The following is a 24,440-nucleotide window of genomic DNA, read 5'->3' as shown; positions in this document are numbered from 1 at the left end:
CACAAGACAGATGGATTTCTCATCATTTCTAAAGAGAAAGCAAGCTGCTCAATGCTCCAAAGTCAAATTTCTAGTTTCCCATGGAATAGAGGTTTTCTTTGTACATGACACATTTCAGAGCTGCTTTAAGTCCCCTAGTGGAGACAGTAAAGCAGATAGAACCCAGAAAACAGATTTCTTTTTCAGCTGGTTTCTTTCTACAGGATAACCTAAAGTTGTTCTAATTTCATCTGCCAAAGACATATTTACATGCAAGGAATACAGCATGGTGGGAGCTAGGTCTTGAACAAAGATAAAGAATACTGCTTGAATCTAATGTGTCAGAGAAGCAGAGGTTCATTTTCAGGCTGATCTGTAGCTTTATACATTTCCTGCATCACTTTATACACTGGACACAAATTTTTTTCCTACTCTGATTATGCTTCTATTAGCTCCTGTGATCAACGGAATTACCCTATTCAACCCAATATTTGTCTAGGTCTTAATACTCATCACCGATCCACTTTACAGAAGGCTAATAGTAGCTTATACTCGCACCAGCAGGGAGGGAATGCTCATTTGAGCACGCCCTTGCCAGAATTACATATTATCCCTTTGAAATACTTAGCATTTCTTTGGCCTTTCAAACTGGATTTGGCATTTTTAAATACCGGTGAGGATGAACATTCTCATGCATACTGACCAACTGTGTTCATGTGAATGGCTTGTTCATGTGCTTTGCACATTTTCCCCTCTTGTTACATAAAATTTGAGTTAAGGAAGGATTCAATCAGGTTACAAATACTTCCCATTTTTTACTTTTGCTTTTTGATTTTGTTACATGTTTGACTTTTATAATTTTCACATTGGCAACTCTTTTAATTCTCTCCCTTTTATATTTCCTGACCTATTTTTTGGCCAATGCCACACTGCTCACTGGATCTTCATATGACATTTAGTATCCAGTGGGGAAATCTCTTCCTTTAAACATTTTACCTTGATTATTCTAACCTACTTATTATTCCAGATAACTTTGGAATCACTTAATTCAGCCTTAAAAAAACCTTGTTGGGATTCTGACTAGAATAAGCGTTTTATAATCTTGTGTCTTTCCACAGAAAATGATGTGCCTATCTATGTATAAAGTACTGGGTTGGCCAAAAAGTTCGTTCGGGTTTTTCCGTAACGTCTTTTTTTTTTTTTTAAACTTTTAACATATTTTCCTTTTTTTTTTTTTTAAACTTTTAACATATTTTCCTTTTTTTTTTTAAATCAGTCATCAATTTTATACACATCAGTGTATACATGTCAATCCCAATCGCCCAATTCAGCACACCACCATCCCCACCCCACCGCGGTTTTCCCCCCTTGGTGTCCATACGTTTGTTCTCTACATCTGTGTCTCAACTTCTGCCCTGCAAACCGGTTCATCAGTACCATTTTTCTAGGTTCCACATACATGCGTTAATATATGATATTTGTTTTTCTCTTTCTGACTTACTGCACTCTGTATGACAGTCTCTAGATCCATCCACGTTTCAACAAATGACTCAATTTCGTTCCTTTTTATGGCTGAGTAATATTCCATTGTATGTATGTACCACAACCTCTTTATCCATTCGTCTGTTGATGGGCATTTAGGTTGATTCCATGACCTGACTATTGTAAATAGTGCTGCAATGAACATTGGGGTGCATGTGTCTTTTTGAATTACGGTTTTCTCTGGGTATATGCCCAGTAGTGGGATTGCTGGATCATATGGTAATTCTATTTTTAGTTTTTTAAGGAACCTCCATATTGTTCTCCATAGTGGCTGTATCAATTTACATTCCCACCAACAGTGCAAGAGGGTTCCCTTTTCTCCACACCCTCTCCAGCATTTGTTGTTTGTAGATTTTCTGATGATGCCCATTCTAACTGGTGTGAGGTGATACCTCACTGTAGTTTTGATTTGCATTTCTCTAATAATTAGTGATGTTGAGCATCTTTTCATGTGCTTCTTGCATCTGTATGTCTTCTTTGGAGAAATGTCTATTTAGGTCTTCTGCCCATTTTTGGATTGGGTTGTTTGTTTCTTTAATACTGAGCTTAATGAGCTGTTTATATATTTTGGAGATTAATCCTTTGTCCGTTGATTCATTTGCAAATATTTTCTCCCATTCTGAGGGTTGTCTTTTCGGCTTGTTTATGGTTTCCTTTGCTGTGCAAAAGCTTTGAAGTTTCATTACGTAACATCTTCTGTAATGAACTTTTTGGCCAACCCAATACTTTATCACTCACAAAATTTTGTAACTACATTCATAGGTCTTCACCATTACTGGCCACCACCAGTTATTCCTAGAGTCTATATTTTCCTGCTGTATAAGTGGGATCTTCTCTCCCCCATGTTTCTCTAACTAGTTATATGGAAGAAAGTTACTTCTATTTTTTCATTTCTACCTTACTAAATTCTATTAATTTAAAAAGTTTTCCAACAACTCTATGTTTTCTAGGCAGAAAATCCAGACAAGTGGAAATAACAATTTTTGTCTTTTTCCAGTACTTTTACCTCTGAATTCCACAAGACTTATGCCAACGACTAGACAGTTCAGAAGAACATTAAGTGAGAGATATTGGGCCCTCGTCTCTTCCCTAACAGCAGTGCTCTGAGACTTTAACCTTAACTCTAAGTTGTGCTATTTGTTTGAAATATTCATCATAGTATGGATGTAACAGTTTAATAAGTTACAAGGAAAGGATGCCAACATTTCAGAGGACTTTCAAGCATCCACTGAGATGAGTATCTAATTTTCCTCCTTTTAACCACTGATATGTTGGTGAACAATATAATAACCACCATTATGTAGTGGTACTTACTCTAAGTTAGGCACTGATATAAGTGCTTGGTTTACATGTAACAATCCATTTAACCTCTGAGACAGGTTTTAGTATCCCTATTTACAAATGGGGAAACCAAAGGCCAAAAAGGTTAATAAGTTGCCCAAGGTCGCACAGCTAGGAGAGAGGCAGAGACAACATTCAAAACAGGGTGATCTGGTTCCAGAGTCTGCTCTTAACCACAACACTATGCTGCTGTTCAGTGGATTTCCTGATATTAAGCTGGGCTACCACTGACTTGGTTATGAGCATGGTTCCTGAATTTGATTTGTTAGTATTTTATTTTGGATCTTTGTATTTATGTTTACACATGTACATATACACATATTATTTACATATATATACACACACATGTACACATAGTTGTTGTTGGGTTTCTTTCATTTTGCTGCTATTATCTTTGTTGGGTTTGGCTATCAGGGTTAATTGGGTTTTGTAGAGTAGCCTGCAAGCTTTTACCATGGAACATTTTACACAGTACAAATGTTAACCGATTCTTACAATCCATTTTCAAACCTCAAACAGTGAAGTTTTAAATAAACTTCTCTAGTTCTGAGTTTTAGATGAGAATGGCTTACAAAATACCTGTAATTAATCTTCAATTGTTAAGAAGTAATATTTCAATTAAACAAATTTATATCACATTAAATAGACTCCTTCCCTTAGATCAGGCATTTAATTAGAAAAAAACCACATAAATTACAGTAGACTACCCAAAAGTAAGTGTTCCTTCTTAGAACATAAACACAATTAAAGTCTAACAAAATTAAATCAGCTTCAAAACTTACAGCACTGGAGAAAGTCATCCCCATCTCTCCAATGAGCGCCTTGGTTTTCTTTAGTGGTGTCTGTAAAGTAAACAGTTATCTATTAAACAATTTCTTCCAATAAACTAAAACACACAGGACAAAATTTGTTTTTTTGTATCTTACTCTCAACCTCTTATTCCCAAATGATCAGCTCTATCTGACACTAAGGAACAGCCAAGCGTCCCGTGTGATTCTGGAGATGAACCAAACAAGTTTGGTTACAGTCAGTTATGTCCTGTGCAAAAGTTCAGGGAGTTATAATGCTTGCAGGAAGGGAAAGTTCACAGCTGATGGCATTATTCTAGCAATGTTGATTTCAATGTAATGAAATTTTGGTGCCCTTCTCTCATTTGTCACCAGCTGCCTTACAAACAGGTGGGGCAGATCTATCTCTATCAATTCATCTTTAGAAGCAGGATATGGAAAATGATATGAAAGGAGCCTTCCATCCTTTAAAACAGAAATAAAACAACACTTAGGTTCTGAAAGCCAGACAAGGCCCTGACACTAACTCAAATATCAGACACTCGGTGGTTAAGCCCAGATGCACACTTTTTGACCATAAGCTCATGGCCCTCTGCACTAGACCAACCACCACCTCCAGCAAAGACTTGAACTAAGTGGCAAACACATATACAGAAAACCTTGTCAAGCAAAAGACTAGTCAGAATATTATTTCGTTTACATCCTTGCTTTTTATCTTTTGCTCAAAACTTAAGATCCTGACAAGTATAGAGAACAACTAGTTTCAAATCCTAGAGTGAGGATAAAAAGTATGAAGATGGTCACTTAGATATAAATAATAACAATAAAAAATACTAATAATCTTTATCCAGATTCCAGACAGCAAGAAAGGACGATGTGAAGAAACTTATTTCAGTTGTATTATGAGTCAGCTCATAACGATTCTGAAGTTCCTGTGAAAGCTGAGACCATACTGAACACAGTTTTAAGTGTATTCTGTTGTGTAATAATTTCTTAAAGACTAATAACCCAAATACATAACCATGTTAACAAGAGGGTCATTTTCAATACTGTAAAAAAGTTATCCCCATTGTTTTATACAGATGATAGAAAACCTAAGTAACCCATTAGCTAGAGAATTCTAACTTATTCAGGAATTTTGAAAAATCATGTGACAAAATTCAACATCCGTTTATGATAAAAACTCTCAAAGTGGATATAGAGGGAATGTGCCTCAACATAATAAAGGCCATATATAACAAGTCCACCGCTAACATTCTACTCAACAGTGAAAAAATGAAAGTTTTTCCTCTAGGATCAGGAATAAGACAAGGATGCCCACTCTTGCCATTTTTATTCAACCTAGCATTGGAAGTCCTAGCCACAGCAATTAGACAAGAAAAAGAAAAGGAATCCAAATTGCAAAGGAAGAAGTAAAACTATCACTGTCTGCAGATGACGTGATACTATACATAGAAAATCATAAAGACATCACCAAAAAACTACTAGAGCTCATCAATGAATCTGGTAGGGTTGCACGATACAAAGTTGATATACAGTTAATATTAATAAAATTAATATAGTGTTGTATTTCTATACAGTAACCATGAACTATCAGAAAGAGAAATTAAGGAAACAATCCCATTTACAATCACATCAAAAAGAATAAAATACCTAGAAATAAACCTACCTAACGAAGTAAAAGACCTGTACTCAGAAAATTATAAGGGACTGATGAAAGAAATTGGAGATTACACAAATAGATGGCAAGATATACCATGTTCATGGATTGGAAGAATTAATATTGTTAAAATCACCATACTACCCAAGGCAATCTGCACATTCAATGCAATCCCTATCAAAATGTCAATGGCATTTTTCACAGTACTAGAACAAATAATTTTAAAATTTGTATGGAAACACAAAACACCCTGAACAGCTAGAATAACCTTGAGAAAGAAGAACAAAGCTGAAGGTGTCATGCTCCCTGACTCCAGACTATACTAAAAGCTACAGTAATCAAAGCAGTATGGTGAGACTTCCCTGGTAGCTCAGTGGTTAAGAATCTGCCTGCCAATGCAGGGGACACAGGTTCGATCCCTGGTCCAGGAAGATCCCACATGCTGTGGATCAACTAAGCCCGTGTGCCACAACTACGGAGCCTTCACTCTAGAGCCTGGGAGCCACAACTACCGAGCCTGCGTGTCTCAAGCCTGTGCTCCACAACGAGAAGCCACTGCAAGATGCAACTAGAGAAAGCCCGTGCACAGCAACAAAGACCCAATGCAGCCAAAAAAAAAAAAAAAAGAAAAAAAAAAGCAGTACGGTACTGGCACAAAAACAGACACGTAGATCAATGGAACAGAATAGAGAGCCCAGAAATAAACCCACGCACTTATGATCAATTAATTTACAACAAAGGAGGCAAGAATATACAACGGAGAAAAGACAGTCTCTTCACTAAGTAGTGCTGCCAAAACTGGACAGCTTCATGTAAAAGAATGAAATTAGAAATTTTTCTCACACCATATACAAAAATAAACTCAAAATGGCTTAAAGACTTAAATATACAACATGACAACATAAAACTCCTAGAAGAAAATACAGGCAAAACATTCTCTGACATAAATTGTAGCAATATTTGCTTAGATCAGTCTCCCAAGGCAAAAGAAATAAAGGCAAAAATAAACAAATGGGACCTAATCAAACTTATAAGCTTTTGTACAGCAAAGGAAACCATAAACAAAACAAAAAGACAACGGGCCAGGAGAAAATATTTGCAAACATTGCAACCAACAAGGGGTTAATTTCCAAAATATACAAACAGCTTATGTACCTCAATATCAAAAAAACCCCCGAAGAACCCAATCAAAAAATGGGCAGAGGGGCTTCCCTGGTGGCGCAGTGGTTGAGAATCTGCCTGCCAATGCAGGGGACACGGGTTCGAGCCCTGGTCTGGGAAGATCCCACATACCGCGGAGCAACTAGGCCCGTGAGCCACAATTACTGAGCCTGCGCATCTGGAGCCTGTGCTCCGCAACAAGAGAGGCCGCGATAGTGAGAGGCCCGCGCACCGCGATGAAGAGTGGCCCCTGCTTGCCGCAACTGGAGAAAGCCCTTGCACAGAAACGAAGACCCAACACAGCCAAAAATAAATAAATAAATAAAATTTAAAAAAAAAAAATGGGCAGAAGACCTAAATAGACATTTCTCCAAAGAAGACATACAGATGGCCAACAGGCACATGAAAACATGCTCAACATCATTAATGATTTGAGAAATACAAATTGAAACTACAATGAACTATTACTGTATTACCTCACACCAGTCAGAATGGCCATCGTCAAAAAGCCTACAAATAATAAATGCTGGAAAGGGTGTGGAGAAAAGGGAACCTTTCTACACTATTGGTGGGAACGTAAATTGGTGCAGCCACTACAGAAAACAGTATGGAGGTTCCTTAAAAAACTAAAAGTATAGTTAAGATATGATCCAGCAATCTCACCCCTCAGCCTGTATCTGGAAAAGACAGAAACTCTTATTTGAAAAGATACATGCACCCCAATGTACACAGCGGCACTATTTACAATAGCCAAGACACGGAAGCAACCTAAATGTCCATCAACAGATGAACAGATAAAGAAGATGTGGTATACATATATATACAGTGGAATATTGCTCAGCTATAAAAAAGAATGGAATTTTGCCATTTGCAGCAACGTGGATGGACCTAAAGATTATCATACTAAGTTAAGTAAGTCAGACAGAGAAAGACATATAATATTATATGGTACCACTTTTATGTGGAATCTAACAAAAATAATACAAATGAACTCATTTACAAAACAGAAACAGACTCACAGACATAGAAAACAAACTTATGGTTAGCAAAGTGGGGGTGTGTGAAGAGATAAATTAGGAGTATGGCAGTATATATAAAACAGATAAAAAACAAGGGATTTACTGTATATAGCACAGGGCACTATACTCAATTATCTTGTAATAACCTATAATGGAAAAGAATCTGAAAAAGAATATATATGTATTTATAAATAAATCACTTCGCTGTACACCTGAAACACAACATTGTAAATCAACTCTAGCTCAATTAAAGAATAAATAAAAAGCTTCCGCAGAGCCAAGAAAACCATTAACAAAATGAAAAGGCAACTTATACTGAATGGGAGAAAATATTTGCAAGTCATATATTTGATAAAGGGTTAATATGCAAAATATATAAAGAACTCATACAATTCAACAGCAAAAAAACAGCCAGTTAAAAAATGGGGAGAGGGGACTTCCCTGGTGGTCCAGTGGTAAAGAATCTGCCTTATAATGCAGGGGACGCAGGTTTGATCCCTGGTCAGGGAGCTAAGATCCCACATGCCACGGGGCAACTAAGCCTGCGTACCACAACTACTGAGCTCACGCTCCTCAACTAGAGAGCCTGCGTGCCACAAACTACAGAGCCCACGCGCTCTAGAGCCCGCACACCACAACTACAAAGCCCATGCGCCCTGGAGCCTGTGCACCACAAATAGAGACGAGAAAACTCAAACGCTACAACTAGAGAGAAGCTCGTGCACCGCAACAAAAGATCCCTCATGCCTCAATGAAGATCCCGTGTGCTGCAACTAAGACCAGACACGGCCAAAAATAAAGTAAATAAATAATAAATAAATCTTAAAACAAAACAAAACAAAAATGGGCAGAGGATCTGAAAAGACATTTTTCCAAAAAAGACATACAAATGGCCAACAGGTAAATGAAAAGATGTTTAACATCACTAATTGTTAGGGAAATGCAAATCAAAACCACAATGAGATAGCACTGTGCACCTGTTAGAAAGGCTATCATCAAAAAGACAAGAGATAAAAAGTGTTGGTAAGGATGCAGACAATAGGGAACCCTTGTGCAATTGCTGGTGGGAATGTAAACTGGTTCAGCCAGTATGAAAAACCATATGGAGGTTACTCAAAAAATTAACAACAGAACTACCATATGGTCCAGCAAATCCACTTCTGAGTATTTATCTGAAGAAAATGAAAACACTAACTCGAAGATTAAATACCCCCATGTTTATTGTAGCATTATTTACAATAGCCAAGACATGGAAACAACCTAAATGTCCATCAATGGAAGAATGGAAAGGAAGATGTGGTATATATATACAATGGAATATTACCCAGTCATAAAAAAGAATGAAATATTGCCATTTTGATAACATGGGTAGACTCTGAGGGCATTATGCTAAGTGAATTAAGTCAGAGAAAGACAAATACTGTATAACCTCACTTGTATGTAGAATCTAAAAAAACAAAAAAAACCAAGTTCAGATACAGAGATCGGACTAGTGGTTGCCAGAGACAGGAAGTGGGGGGTGAGGGTGGGTGCAGTGAAATGGGTGAAGGGTGTCCAAAGGTAAAAACTTATAAAATAAAGAAGTTGGGCTTCCCTGGTGGCGCAGTGGTTGAGAATCTGCCTGCCAATGCAGGGGACACGGGTTCGAGCCCGGGTCTGGGAAGATCCCACATGCCGTGGAGCAACTGGGCCCGTGAGCCACAATTACTGAGCCTGCGCATCTGGAGCCTGTGCTCGCCAACGGGAGAGGCCACAATAGTGAGAGGCCCGCGCACTGCAGTGAAGAGTGGCCCCCGCTTGCCGCAACTGGAGAAGGCCCTCGCACAGAAATGAAGACTCAACACAGCCATAAAAATAAATAAAAATAAATAAATTGAAAAAAAATAAAGAAGTCATGGGGATGTCATGCACAGCATGGCAACTACAGCTAGTAATACTGTATTGCACATTTGAAAGTGGCTAAGAGAGTAGATCTTAAAAGTTCTCATCACAAGAAAAAAAATTCTGTAACTATGCATTATGATGAATGTTCACTATATTTATTGCTGTGATCATTTTGCAATATATACAAATATCATTATGTTGTACACCTGAAACTAACATAATGTTTTATGTCAATTACACCTCAATAAAAGAAATAAATTTAAAGAAAAAAAAAAGGTCTTTGATGATGTGGTCTTAGATCCACAATAGGTTCCCAGGGGATGCTAGAGATATATAAGGTCTTTGCTAACCTTCAGAAGGAATGTCACCAGCCATGATCTCCCACAAAACATCACTGGGTGCTATCCTCAAGTAAAAAACACTGGGCTGAATGAAACATTGGGTTGATGAATAATCTGAGTTACAGTGAGTACACAGGAAGGGGAAACAGGAATGCAAAGTATAAATAGGAAAAGGACTTATGTGAGCTGATTATAGGGCACAATGGTCAAATTGTCTGGTATTTATGCAAAGCTACTGAAGAATATCTGATTTATAGTAAGACTAAATTGTGTGATTATAACACATTTACTAAACACTTAATGTGTGCCAGGCATTGATCTAGGCAATGGTGGACAAAAGATAGAAGGTCCCTGCTCTCATGATCCTTGTACTCAAACAACAGGTAAACAAACAAACAATTATTTCAGGCAGTGAAGAGTACTATAAACCAGGACCATGTGCTTGCAGGTGATGAGAGGAAAGGGGAAAACTACTTTCAACGAGTGGTCAGGAAAGGCCTCTTTCAGGATGTAACTTCAGTACTGAGAGTCACATGATGAGTCAGCCAGGCAAAGCTCCAGAAGAAGATGCTTTCAGGTTGAGTGAACAAGTAATATGCTGCCAGAGAAGGAAGGCAACACATGTGAGGGCAGAACAAAGGTCAGCGTGCTAGAAGCAGCACAGTAAGTAAAGGGAAGAATGGGGTAATGAGACAAGGTCAGAGAGGTAGGCAGGAGTCAGATGATGATGCAGGGCTGCATAGGAATTCAGATTTTAGTTTAAGTAAGAAATGTATATCAATAACCATAACCTTTATACTGCTAATGGTAGTACAAGGGATAACCATACTCTGTGCTTAATCAAACAAGTCCCAAACAGGAAACCACACTGTACCAAAAAACGTGTATGTGTGTCCATGCTAACCTGAATGATAAAGTGGATCCTCAAGATCTAAGCAAAGATAGTGGCTGGTCACGTTAAGGCCAAACTACATTCTTTAAGAAACAGCCAATCTTACACTTGCATATGACTAATGTGCTACTTTACTCATCTGAAGCAAAAAAACCCCTAAGGAGTCATCTGCTTTCCTGGGCCCCATATACAGCTGCTCTGAAATAAAGTTTTGACAATTCGGATAATTCTATAGCTAACTTTTAACAATGAAAGATCACTTTGCCTTAAGCAAAGACACGATGTATTCATTCTTCCCCTACATCTCCTTCCCTCACTTCCTTGAGGTTTTGACCAAGTGTCAGTTTTTCTAGAGAATGATTTTAAAAATAGCAACCTGTGCTTCAGTGAAGAACAGTGTGTCCATCACACCATAACAACATTCAAGTAAAATCAAGAAATGGATGAACGGTTCCCTGGGCAAAAACTAAAAATGGAGTCCCACAGATGAAAGCTACAACAAATACAATGAACGGTTAAAGATGATGCTACCACATAAAAGACTACTTCAAAGATGATCGCAACATTCCACATCAAACCACAGTCATACAAGTGCTATAATCCTTTGACCTGAGTTAGTCTGGGGGACTGATACTTGTTTATTTGCCAACTATGGCAGCAATTCATGATCTTTTTTTGGCTCAGAGACCTCCCTCTCTCCATAAAAATGAAAATAATACACATGAAGTATTATGTGTAAATTAAGGAGTTCCATGTCACCTGCAGAAATCTCTGATCTATGGTGTGACTATGCTGATGTGGGTATGTGGAATGACATCTGGTAAATCAGTATTACCAGTATTCTAGAATAGGAGAAAAAGCATATAATCTCAGGGCTCTTACACTATAAGACACCGGGCTTTGCCCCTTATTATAGCTATATGAACCTTGGCCAAGTTACTTAACCCCTTCTAAGTTTTAGTTTCTCATTTTTTAAGATAAGGACAATACCTACAGCAGAGGATTCCTGTGATAATTGAAGCACTGTATAAAACACTTCACACTCTGACTAGCTCCAAGTAGGTTCTCAAATGCCGTTATTTCTTAGCTCTTCCCCTTCAAGTCCTGTTGGACAATCAGTGGTATTTAGAGTATTCTGTAAAAGGTTACAGGAGAAGACAGAATTCTCCAGAGAACTGGGAGTATTAAATTTGACTTTTTCCCTCCACTTAATTTTGGCTCTTCTCTCCAGCACAAACATCTGTATAAAAGAATCTGCTACTGGTTTAAAGGAGCAAATAGGATTAACAGGCTAAAGGGAAGAAACCTCAAATATACACAGACCACATTGGTGGTCTACAAGAATTGAAGAAACTGAATTCTGAATACCTTATATTTAAGTGATGGATTTTGTTTTCAACGGAGCCGTGAAAGCTGGGCCTTTTAATTAAGTCACTAAACCATTATTAAGTTTTGATAGAGATGGCTTGCTTTTTCTGGACAAAACACTTCAAAAGCACACACACAAATTTGTTTTAAAAGGAGTTTTGTGTGGAGGATAAGTGTAGCAGTTGGAATGGTGGAAAAAACAAAGTAAAATCCAGGAGGGCCATTAAGTCAAGACTCTTCATTGTTAGTGGGGCTGGGTAGAAACTAAAAGGCAATGAGGTACATGTGGCAGGAACCAGCGGGGAGTCAAAACGCAAGCATCTTAAACATCATTTAGAAAAGACTCTCGGGGGCTTCCCTGGTGGCGCAGTGGTTGGGAGTCTGCCTGCCAATGCAGGGGACACGGGTTCGAGCCCTGGTCTGGGAAGATCCCACGTGCCGCGGAGCAACTAAACCCGTGAGCCACAACTACTGCACCTGTGCATCTGGAGCCTGTGCTCCACAACGGGAGAGGCCACGACAGTGAGAGGCCCGCGCACCGCGATGAAGAGTGGCCCCCGCTCTCTGCAACTGGAGAAAGCCCTCGCACAGAAACGAAGACCCAACACAGCCAAAAATAAATATAAAATAAATAAATTAATTAAAGAAACGTTTAAAAAAAATTAAAAAAGACTCTCATACCCTTGAACACAGCCTTGAGGAAAAAATACATTTTAATGCACAACTAAGACATATCTATATATGGATATGCTTACCTTGACCTCATGTATCACACAGACATTTTCTATTCTACTCTATTCCACAGGGAAGTAAAAATGCTGGTAGCTACTCACTAAACTGATTTCACAACTCACTTAAGGGTTGAAATCAGCAGTTTGAAAGACACTCAGCTAGGGTGTTCCCACACAGTAAAAGTTAGGAAACTCGTGCCTAAAATGTTTTCATAGCATTTGGCTGAAAGCAAAAAGAGAACTGAAAGGAAGAAAGCAATAAAGCACTTGTTTTTAAAAAGGTAAGAGTAATGCCATACCCAGGGTCAGAGCACTAGTGAGGATTTTGTCTGGACTGCCACAACTACTCATGAGCCTGGAGCAAGCCACTTTCTAGGCCTCCGTGAGCAGGGGGTTGGGTAGATGTTCCTGAAGGTCACAAATTCGAGAATTCTAAGATCCAGAAGCAAAATTCACTCTGAGAAAGAATGAAGTCTCAGGACACCCCCCATCTGATATAAAACGGAACGCTGACAGTATCTAATGCATCAGCCAGGTGTTCAATTAGGCTAATTGAATTTTCTTGATTCTTGTGAGGCAAAGCACACCCTGAAGAGTTCTACAACCTACCTACCAGAATAGTTTATATCAGCACTTATTTTATAAATAACAGGCATAGACACTGCACACAGGGTCAAATGCAGAAGTGGCCTAGGTTCCTCAAAGAGGGGGCTGGATTTGTCCTCTAACCTGAAAGACGAACAATCAAGGCTTGCGTGCTCTTAGCCAGCACCTGCTCCTCATTGGTTCATCCCATCCCTAACAGGCGTCCACATGTTTGTCTTGAGACATGAAGCAAACTCCTCAGCAGTAAGGTCCAGACTAGAAGCTCCGTGTGGTGCGTGCGTGTGTGTGGACCCAGGAGAGACTCGGGGGAAAGAGGAAATAGAGTCCCGCAGCTGCATAAGCCTGCGCCAAGGGCCTGGCGCGGCAAAAGCAAACCTACCCAGGGTCGAGGCAGCTAGTTAGGAATGGGGAACGAGGGCCAGAAACCAGGGAGTCAGCCCGGGAGATGGAGGGGCGGGGCAGAAACAGAAAGAAGAGTTACCATGCCGCCGAGCACTTCGTCCTGGTCGTCGGCGAGAAGCAGCACCACATTGGGCCTCCGAGAGCCCGCCGCCGCCGCGGAGACCCCCAGGCAGCCTCCCAGCAGCAGCAGCAGCGGCGCTGGGCTGCAGTAGGGCAGGTGGCGAGGGCTGCCCCGCCGGGGCACACCCAGGGCCAGAGGCAGGAGCCGCATGGCGGACAGGGCTCCGGGGGTGGACCCCGGGCGGAGGGGAAAGACGTGCAGAAGGCTAGAGAGCGAGAAGCCGACGAGCAGCTAGAAAAAAAAAACGACTGCACTATGAAGGCCGGGGTCTGCGGTCAGGCGTTTTCTACCGGGCGCGATCACGTGAACCGGGGGCAGGAGGCGGAGCACGCCGTGAGGTCACGTGACGGGTGGCGGGGCGGGGCTCCGGACCGAAAGGAAGAGGGGAGACAGCAGCAGCGAGGGAAACCCGGAAGTGGGCGGAAAGGGGTGAAAAGCCATAGGGGAGCGAGACCCGCGCTTGCTCCCGACTCAGGCAGGGGTTGGGTTTTGGTAGGAGCCGTTCCAGGGCGCTTTGTTCAGGGATTAAAATGGGGGGGACGATCAGATAAGAGGAGGAGGGAATCAGCCAGTAGGAAGCAATTAAGAGAAAGGAGAAATGTGCCTATGCGGTAGTAAGATCAGCTGGTGGGCAAAGTCTGGGCCGTACCGTATTTAATCCCTGAGTCAACAACACTTGAGTGCCGTTATATTTAAATGCTTTTAATTTTCTCTACAACTCAATTTAACTCCAAGCCTGGTTATGCTGTTCCTCAGCTGATATCGTGGTTTCAAACAAACGATTTAGGGATATTCTGACAGCCTAATATTCCTTGATGAATTTTGGAATATTTACAATAACATTAAATTGGTGAATTTTTAAAATTTTTAAATTTATTTTTGGCTGCGTTGGGTCTTCGTTGCTGCGCACCGGCTTTCTCTAGTTTCAGCGAGCGGAGGCTACTCTTCGTTGCGGTGCGCGGGCTTCTCATTGCGGTGGCTTCTCTTGTTGCGGAGCACGGGTTCTAGGAGTGCGGGCTTCAGTAGTTGTAGGACGCAGGCTTAGTTGCTCCGCGGAATGTGGGATCATCCTGGACCAGGGCATGAACCCGTGTCCCCTTCATTGTCAGGCAGATTGTTAAAAATTGGTGAATTTTTGAAAGACCTTTTAGATGATGTTGGAGGATGTGCACATTGAACAAAAACCAAAACACTGCAACATGGTCACCCAACCAAGTTATTAAGTAATGTTTAGGGATTAAAAATTCCATGAAACTAGGGCTCCAAATATTTCTGTGATAGCTCTAGAACAGCTCTACCCTGCCCCTCTGCCCAAGTCTAGGAAAACAGAAGTATCTCTGGCCTTGGAGGGTATTATGCTTAGTGACATAAGTCAGAGAAAGACAAATACTGTATGATATCACTTATATGTGGAGTCTAAAAAATAAAAGAAACTGGTGAATACAACAATAACAAAAGAAATATCCCTGGCAAGGTGAACCACCAAGACTTATTCCCAACCGAGAACAACAGGCTCTACCTCCTGGTTCCTAACAAATAAGGTGTATTTTCTCTAAGCTGAACCCTCCAACTGGAAGTCTTCAAATCTGTGAAAGCACTGTCGTATAAGGTAAAAATAATTATGGAAGTGCTTGGGAATGTCATACACACAACTATCAGGCTTATGCAAAAGGAAACATCCTTAGTTTTATTACTTTTTTAAAAGTAAGTCTACAGAAGACAAGATAATCTTTTAAAAATGAAGTAGAATATATAAAATAGAAAATTATTAAGGACCTACTGTATAGCACAGGGAACTCTTTTCAATACTCTTTAATGACCTATATGGGAAAAGAATCTAAAAAAGAGTGGATATATGTATTAATGTATGTATAACTGATTCACTTTGCTGTACAGCAGAAACTAACACAACATTTCAAATCAACCATACTCCAATAAAAATTATAAGAAAAAAAGCACAGTGAAAAATAAGAATGAAGTAGATTTCCACTGCAAAAAAGGATTGTGCTGAGAATCTGGTCAGAGTACTTCCCAGATGGCCAGTGTACTGTGTTACAGCCTCAGGCTAGGCTAATTTTGCACACTGATGGAATAACCAACCCCTATGTATTCAGATTTCAAGACTTCCAGTAAGACTTCTGCACACAAAAATAATCTATTCCATCTGCACTGATGCTCCAGATTGTTAAATTTTCTCACTGTTTTTGTTTCAAAACTAGATTGTAGGGCTTCCCTGGTGGCGCAGTGGTTGAGAATCTGCCTGCCAATGCAGGGGACACGGGTTCGAGCCCTGGTCCGGGAAGATCCCACATGCCGCGGAGCAACTGGGCCCGTGAGCCACAACTGCTGAGCCGGCGCATCTGGAGTCTGTGCTCTGCAACAAGAGAGGCCGCGACAGTGAGAGGCCCGCACACCGCGATGAAGAGTGGCCCCCGCTCGCCGCAACTAGAGAAAGCCTGCGTGCAGCAACGAAGACCCAACACAGCCAATCAATCAATCAATCAATCAATAAATAGAAATGCTGTAGAATTATATTAAAAAACCCCAAAAAACTAGATGGTAAATTATTTGGGGCTAAATGCTGTAGAATTTTTAAAAAACAGAAAAAACTAGATGGTAAATTATTTGGGGCCAGAGATTGTATAATTAGGTACCAACTTTGTTCCAGATGCTAGGCTAGTGCTGAGGAGACACTGTCCCTCTTTCATGGAATTTGCAATCTAGTGGCGGAGAAATATACAACCTAACAATCGCAGAAGTATATAATTACAAATAGGGAGACGTACTACGAAGGAAAAGCAAAGAGTGTGATGAGCATTTAAGGGCGTAGGGGGCTGATCTAGTCTAAGATACCCTGAGGAAATAACCTTGAATGACAGTCTGAAGTTTAAAGGAGATAATTTGTTAGTGGAATAGTTGGGTGGTAGAATGTCTCCTAGGCACGGAGTACAGCATGTGCAAAAGTCCTAAGGAGGTGCATTCAAATAACTAAAAGAAGCCACCATGGTTGCAGCTGAGAGAGAGAAGGAAGGGGATAGGTAGGCAGGGCCCAGACCCTATGTTAAAGATTTTGGTCTTTATCCTAAGGCTAATGGGAAATCACTGGAAGAGTAGAGGAGAAATATAATCATACATGAATTTTTATAAGATCCTTTTGGCTGTGGTACGGTGTACAGACTAGAAGAGGACAGGAATGGATAAAGGTAGATCAGCTAGGTGGAGAGATGATGATAACAGTGGCAAATCCAGATTTTGTGTGGCCTGAAGCTTATATACAATTTTGGGGGCTCCTTAAGAAAAAGAATAGCAATTATAAATACAAAATTAGGTACAAAAGTGTATATTTATTTAGACTGAGAAAAGAAATCACAATATTATAAATTATTAAAAGTTGAGGGCTTCCCTGGTGGCGCAGTGGTTGAGAGTCTGCCTGCCAATGCAGGGGACAGGGGTTCGAACCCTGGTCTGGGAAGATCCCACATGCCGCGGAGCGGCTAGGCCCGTGAGCCACAACTACTGCGCCTGTGCGTCTGGAGCCTGTGCTCCACAACAAGAGAGGCCGCGACAGTGAGAGGCCCGCGCACCGCGATGAAGAGTGGCCCCTGCTCGCCGCAACTAGAGAAAGCCCATGCACAGAAACGAAGACCCAACACAGCCATAAATAAATTAATTAATTAATTAATTTTAAAAAAAAGTTGAGAAATATTACAAATAATGCAAAATGTAAAAATAACAAAATATTTTTATTAATAAACTGTCAGGCATGCCTCTCCAAACTTTTTTCCCAAATTTTATGGCTGTGTACTCTTTAATCGACTCTTCATATTACCATGGTTTGTAATATTTTCTATAGAGAGAATACAAAGATAATTTATTTTTTCTCTAGCATGGTTGATCAGTATTTGTTTTTTTATTATTAATAGCTCAGAAAACATTTTTTCATCCTTGTAGTTCATTATTTGTGTGTGTGTGTGTGTGTGTGTGTGTCTGTGTGAAATTTCAGGAGCTCTATCAAATATTTTTATATGGGCATTTCAAATTATCTTGCACAGTTACTAATCTTAGATATTCCTTGAATTGAAGGCACTACATCAGTGCACTCATTGTAATCACATATTATGAGTTTATATGAATTTCACTGATGTCAGTTTGAGGTCAAATCAGAAAAAAATTTAAACATTTTTAAATGAATTTATATGATTCACTTCTCTTTACAAATTATCAAACGATTCAAGAGCCTATTTATTACTTTTATTTGCAATTTGTCTCTTCCTCTTAGTCTTCCCTTAAAGAGTACGTGTGAAGGGAAACAAACAGTTGCCCCAGTTTTCTACCTGGAGGCATATCCTGAACCAGGGAGCCAGGAAAAAGGTCCCATGCAGAACAAAGTTGAGTTGAAAAGAGAAAGATTACAGTTAAGGGGGGCTGAAGTAGCTGGAACTTGTGGGGCAATGTTCCAAAGAGGAGGAAGCTATGTAGGTGCAAAGCTTCATAAATCTGGGTAGATATCTTTGTGAGACTTTGTTGAACACTAAGATGCACATGCCTGGGGTGAAGGCACCATAAGGTAACGCAATGCATGACCAAGGATATATAATAATTCCCAGAGGCGCTGGAAATGTTTGAGATCCAACCAGCCAGAAGGGAAAGTCTTTCTTGATCACAAGGAGCATTCAGTAGAGAACCCAGAAAGGTTATACTTTTGTAGTAGAGCTAAACTATCATGTGTGAAAAGTACTGTATGCCTACAATGACAAAGTTTAAATACAAGTCTCAAAGTGTCAAGCTGATCTGCTAGAAACTTAACTTGCTTGCCAAAATAAGGCCCCGTACTCTTTAAGGGAAGACTACAAAATCTAGATACTTGACAACATGAAATTTACAATGGCCTGGATCCAATTAAAAAAAAAATTACTACACATGCCCCCAAACAGGAAAATGTGACCCATAACCAAAAGAAAAACCAGGCAGTAAAAACAGATAATAAATGACGAGATGAAGGAATTAGCAGATCAGTGTGTTAGAACACCTATTATAACCACAAGTCGTAATAGAGTTTAAACAGATCTGGGCATCCTGCAGAACATCATATCCATCCATTACATTGATGACATCATGCTGATCAGGCAGGATGAACAAGAGGCATCTAACAGGCTAGAATCTTTCATATGACACGTGCTCCAGAGGGTAGGAGAGAGACCCTATAAAAATTCAGGGACTTGGCACTTCAGTAGAGGATCTTAGGTGTCCAGTGTTGTGTCAGGACATTGCTTCCAAAGTAAAAACAAATCGCTGCTTCTTGCATTTCTTACTGCAGAAAGGGAGGCACAGTGCTTGGTAGAACTTTCAGTATTTATAAGCAACCCATTCTACCTAGGAGTACTGCTCCAGCCCATATACTGAATGACAGGAAAGGATACCAGATTTGAGTGGAGCCTCGGGCAGAAAAGCACTCTGTAGCAGACAGGCCTGGTTACATAATCTGTAAGGCCCTGCGTGAAATAAAAATGTGGGGCCCTTTGTTAAAAAAGCAGGAAAGGGGCTTCCCTGGTGGCGCAGTGGTTGAGAATCTGCCTGCCAATGCAGGGGACACAGGTTCGAGCCCTGGTCTGGGAAGATCCCACATGCCACGGAGCAACTAGGCCTGTGAGCCACAACTACTGAGCCTGCGCGTCTGGAGCCTGTGCTCCACAACAAGAGAGGCCGCGATAATGAGGCCCGCGCACCGCGATGAAGAGTGGCCCCCACTTGCCGCAACTAGAGAAAGCCCTCGCACAGAAACGAAGACCCAACACAGCCATAAATAAATAAATAAGTAAAAAGAAAAAAAAAAAAGCAGGAAAAAAGTGCCACTGAAAGTGGTAAAATGTAAAGTTATTCATTAAAAAATATTGAATTACTTACAAAATGCAATGGATGTTATAGTGATACATGAGTAACACTGTAATCTTACAAACTGCAGAGAAACTTTTGGTGTTATAATTTATGTAATACAATAAATAATGATTATTAATGTGATATCTTGATTGATTATATAATTTTTCTGGCTTGCTTTCCTATAAATTCATTTCATAGGCCTACAAATTCACAATTTCCTACAAATTCATTTCAAAATCAAAATGTGTATTTTTAGCAACTTCATTTTCAATTGATATAACTAAAAGTGATCTCGTGACTCTCAGCAAATGCCTGACTGCAAATAATTTTTAATTTTGAGGAGGATCTTCTGATATAACTGTTACTGGAGCTGTTAAGAGTATTTTATAGGGTGTATAACAGTGGGATAAACTTTTGACAGATTATTTCAAAATACAAATTTTAGCACAGGTAGAGCTGATGATTGTGGAACAAAGTTTCTAAAAACATTTAAATCTCTCTACAGATCAGTTTTATTTAGATATGAATTTAATTTCAATGTAAATCATAAATTATTATAATTTTGCAATTGTAAAATTGTGACTGGTGTAATAGTTACATTGTGATATTTCCTCCAACATTTCCTGTAACTTGTGAAGGGCCTAAAAGAAACCTCAGATGGCTTCAAGTTTTTATATAATTTGGAGTGCCTGTTTTTGCATTCTATCACTGCATCTTCAATTATAAGAAAAAATTAAAATTTTAAGTTGTTTTCATCGTTAATAATTGGTTTATCTGGAGCTATATTTGAAAATAGTGTTCTTTTCCATCAAATACATTGATCTTTAATTTCTTTCTAAGACTGTGGAAATTTGATTTGCCACATTGCAGAAGTTTTCAAAACCAGAGACTAAACTCAGTGAAGAATTCTAATAATTTTCTGATATGCTTTATTTCAGTATCATATGTGTGCTTGTATTTTATAATAATTTACTGACAAAATGCAATGCCTGAAAACTGGCATTTTTTGCACAGATTTGTGATGTTTGCACAGATCTCAAAGATTTGTGCAAACATCACAAAGATGGCATTCAGGAAACAGATGGGCAAGCTGGATCCCCACAGCAGGTCCCAGCACCAGTTTTAAGTAGAAAACCTTTCTTTCTTACTGCTGTTGGCCACCACTGCTGCTTTTCCACTGTTCTCTCTACAGTTGCTGCCACCAACCTGGGCTCTGGTCTCTGCCTGCCCACCTGGGGGCCCTGAGGCTCCCTGGACCGCCTGGAGGTATGCACATGTGACAATTTCTTGGTGCCTGGCTGCTGTCTGCTCTACCCCCCAGTCCTGGCTTATCTCTACTGCTCCTGCACACCTTCCGTTGTCCCACTGGACTTCACTTACAAAACACAAGTTCAAAGAAAATATTGTTAATAATTTCAAGATGACAACAAAACATTAAGCCAAGTGTGGGGACATTCTGAAAGTGCAGCTCTGTACAAGTGCAGAGGTCACATCTTGAAGTCCATCCTGGTGGCAGGTCCAACCTGTGATGCAGGTAGCCCTTCTGCTTGGGCCATACCTGCAAGCAGACCCTATGGCATTCCAGGTGTCAGTGGTGGGAACAGATGCAATGTGAAACACACTCCAATAGGAAAAAATCACAATGCAGACCCCTGTGGTTTTGGAGCAAGGTCATGATACCTATAGCAGGAATCACACATCTTTTGAAAAACAGCTCCTAATGTACTGAGCCCTGAGAGAGATGGGACTCTTGACCATGAGGCACTAAATGACGACGCTACCTGAATTATCCATCACCAGTTGGGTTCTCTAGGATTCCCAAGTCATAAAGTTGGTCAGGATCAGCAGTAGTTCTACAGAAGATGAAATGGTACATCTGGAACCAAGCATGAACAAGACCAGAGGGCACAAGCAAGTGCATGAAGAGATAGCCCAGACTCACTCATCATGGTTGCCCCATACTCCTATCTCAGCTCACACCTGGGGGACTATAGACCAGCTGAAAGAGGAGGAGAAAGTCTGAGCTTTGTTTAAGGATAGAACAGCTTGGTATATGGGTGTAAAGTGGAAGTGGTTGATGGTTGCATTATAGCCTCACTCGGCTTGGCCTTGAATGACAGTGGTGAGAGAAAACCATCTTAATGGGCAGAGCTTTCAGTGATGCACCTGACCACCCAGTTTGTGTAGAAAGAAGTGACCTGAGATTAGAATGTATATGGACTCACTGGCAGTGGTGAATGGCCTCTGCTGGGTGGTCATGACCATGGAAGGAAAATGACTGGGAGATTGGAGATGGGGAGTTCTGGTGTGGAGGCATAGGGATAGACATGTAGGAATAGGCACGAAGTGTGAAGATCTTTGTATGATGTGTTTATGTCCACCAGAAAGCATTCACATGGAAGAGGCACTAAACAATGAATTAGGCAAAGCAGCTGAGGCCATTGATGTTAGTCCGCCCTTGTCGGTGGCTACCTAAGACACCTCACTTACTCTCAAAGAATGTCACTTGAATATGGGTGAGAGATCAGAAGTTCAGTTCCCAGCTGATATGCATTGAGCAATACAACTACTTTTTCTACTCTTGCAAAGGAAAGGTTATAGTCTGTCACTTTGAAATACAGTATAATAATTATTAAGCAGTAGTCAAATGAGATCTCCAAAGTTCCTCTAAGCACTCAAATTTTATGACTTAAATGTCATTCAACATTAATAGCTCTTATTTATTGACTGTCTACTATGGATTACTATGTATTTCCCAAGGTCTAAGGTTTGGTGGCTTTTTAAAATATGAAAATCCCCTTTTTACCTCTTATCCCAACTTTTGGGATTGAAAAATATGATTCTTCATGTATAGTTATTAAATTGAAAATAGAGATTGTATTGCATTCCAAGGATATAAATTGTAATCAGCAATTAATTTTGAGAAAGAGTGAGCTTCTATGAGGAGAAGCTGAAATCCAGCAACGACCTTGTGCATTTCTCCTGTGACTCAAGAATGAGTAATCCCTGAAGGATTAGAGTAAAAGGTTAACTGCTAGATTTTACAAATCAGCCATTCCAAGAATAATCATAAATTTCATCATAGCAATTTCGTCTTTATGTGTGTTTGCACACGCTGAAAAAAATTATCAAATTATTAATAATGCTGAGAGTCTTAAGGTAGTTTTATTTTTTATTTTTTAAAATAGAATATCATTTATTAAATGGGATAGTAGGGAAAATACTCATAATAAAATGTTGAGCAAGAAAACAATATACAAAATCCATCTTATATAGGTTAAGGTAGTTTTAAATGACAGGTGACAGAAAGTTATTGGCAAGACCCTGATACAGGTTTGGAAATAATTAAAATGTTCATGGTCTGTATCTTGTACACAGATTTATATAAATTATATTCTATAGATTATAGTAAATTGTACTCAACTTAGAGATAGATGCTTCTTAGCTACTTGTAAATATAATGCAATATTGGACCTTATATCTGATACAAATAATTAATATAATTATTTAAATAGTAAAACTAAAGTTCCAAACAAATTAAAATGCTGCTTATTATTAGTAGCATAGTTAACCATAGTAAATTTAATTTAAGCTATTAATTAGTCGTGATCAGTTTGAAATCATATTCTGTCAGGCCAATGGTTCTCTCTCATATCCAGTTAGTTGGCTTCAGACCTTTAGGGAACTCATTGGGGACCATCCCATCACCGGGCAGCAGTAATGTAGGGTGCAAAAATGGGTTGCTCTTTGCCAACACCTCTTCTAGGACTCTGTTTAATGGAACTCACTTTTCTTAGGAAAGTAGGTAATTGGTTGATCTTTTCTCTAGTTTTCATATTATTCATTCAGTTAATTAATTCAACAAATATTTATTGAGTACATATAATGTGCTAGCATCTGTTCTAGGTGGTGGGCATACATCAGTGAACAAAGGAGACAAAAATTCCTGCCTTCAGGACCTTATTTTTAGTGGCAGAAGACAGAGAATAAAATAAATCCATAGATGGTATAATATGTTGGAAGGTGGTGAGTGTTACGGAAGAAAAGAGAACAAGGAGGGGGAAGAAGGGAATACTGGGGGTTAGGGAGCTGCAATTTTAAACAGGGCGGTTAGGAAGGATCCACTGAGAAGATGACATTTTATTTTTTAAAAGTTTATTTATTTATTGGCTGAGTTGGGTCTTTGTTGCTGCGCGCGGGCTTTCTCTAGTTGCAGCGAGGGGGGCTACTCTTCATTGTGGTGCGTGTGCTTCTCATTGCAGTGGCTTCTCTTGTTGTAGAGCATGGGCTCAGTAGTTGTGGCGCATGGGCTTAGTTGCTCCGCGGCATGTAGGATCTTCCCGGACCAGAGCTTGAACCCATGTCCCCTGCACTGGCAGGTGGATTCTTAACCACTGCACCACCAGGGAAGCCCTGAAGATGGCATTTAAACAGAGACCTCTCCTGGTGAGAGAAGAGTCACGTGGATATCTGGGCCAAGATCATTCCCACAAGGGCAAAGGACCTTGAATCTGCTTTCCTTGTTAGTTTTTATTTTGCCAATTTTCTGTCCTCAGGTGATTTGGTAATGATGGGTAACAGGAGATGATTTTGGAGTTTGATTAATTTAGAAATGTTGACTGTCAATGACCTACTGTTTTTCCTGGCCTCTTTCACCATCCACTTCAGCTCACTTTGAGTTTCTTTATAGGTCCTGATAGTGATACCCCAGATGTGAATTGTGCTGAA

General features: G+C 39.9%; 1 protein-coding gene across 2 annotated transcripts in view; it reads right to left on the bottom strand.

Moving 5' to 3' along the window:
* The window catches only part of GNS (glucosamine (N-acetyl)-6-sulfatase), a 53,184-nt gene extending 39,053 nt beyond the window's left edge, over positions 1 to 14,131 (bottom strand). Inside the window, exons 1-2 of one of the 2 annotated variants that reach the window (XM_057556789.1) lie at positions 13,794 to 14,131; positions 3,645 to 3,704 (exon numbers count right to left, since the gene is read on the bottom strand). In XM_057556789.1, coding sequence (XP_057412772.1) covers positions 3,645 to 3,704; positions 13,794 to 13,985 — 252 coding nt within the window. In that variant the 5' untranslated portion in view covers positions 13,986 to 14,131. The remainder of the gene's footprint in view (positions 1 to 3,644; positions 3,705 to 13,793) is intronic. The other variant, XM_057556788.1, reaches the window with a different exon arrangement.
* Positions 14,132 to 24,440: the final 10,309 nt, after the last annotated feature.

Source organism: Balaenoptera acutorostrata, chromosome 11 (genome assembly GCF_949987535.1).
Source record: "Balaenoptera acutorostrata chromosome 11, mBalAcu1.1, whole genome shotgun sequence".
NCBI lineage: Eukaryota > Metazoa > Chordata > Mammalia > Artiodactyla > Balaenopteridae > Balaenoptera > Balaenoptera acutorostrata.
This window is presented reverse-complemented; position numbering and strand designations above follow the sequence as displayed.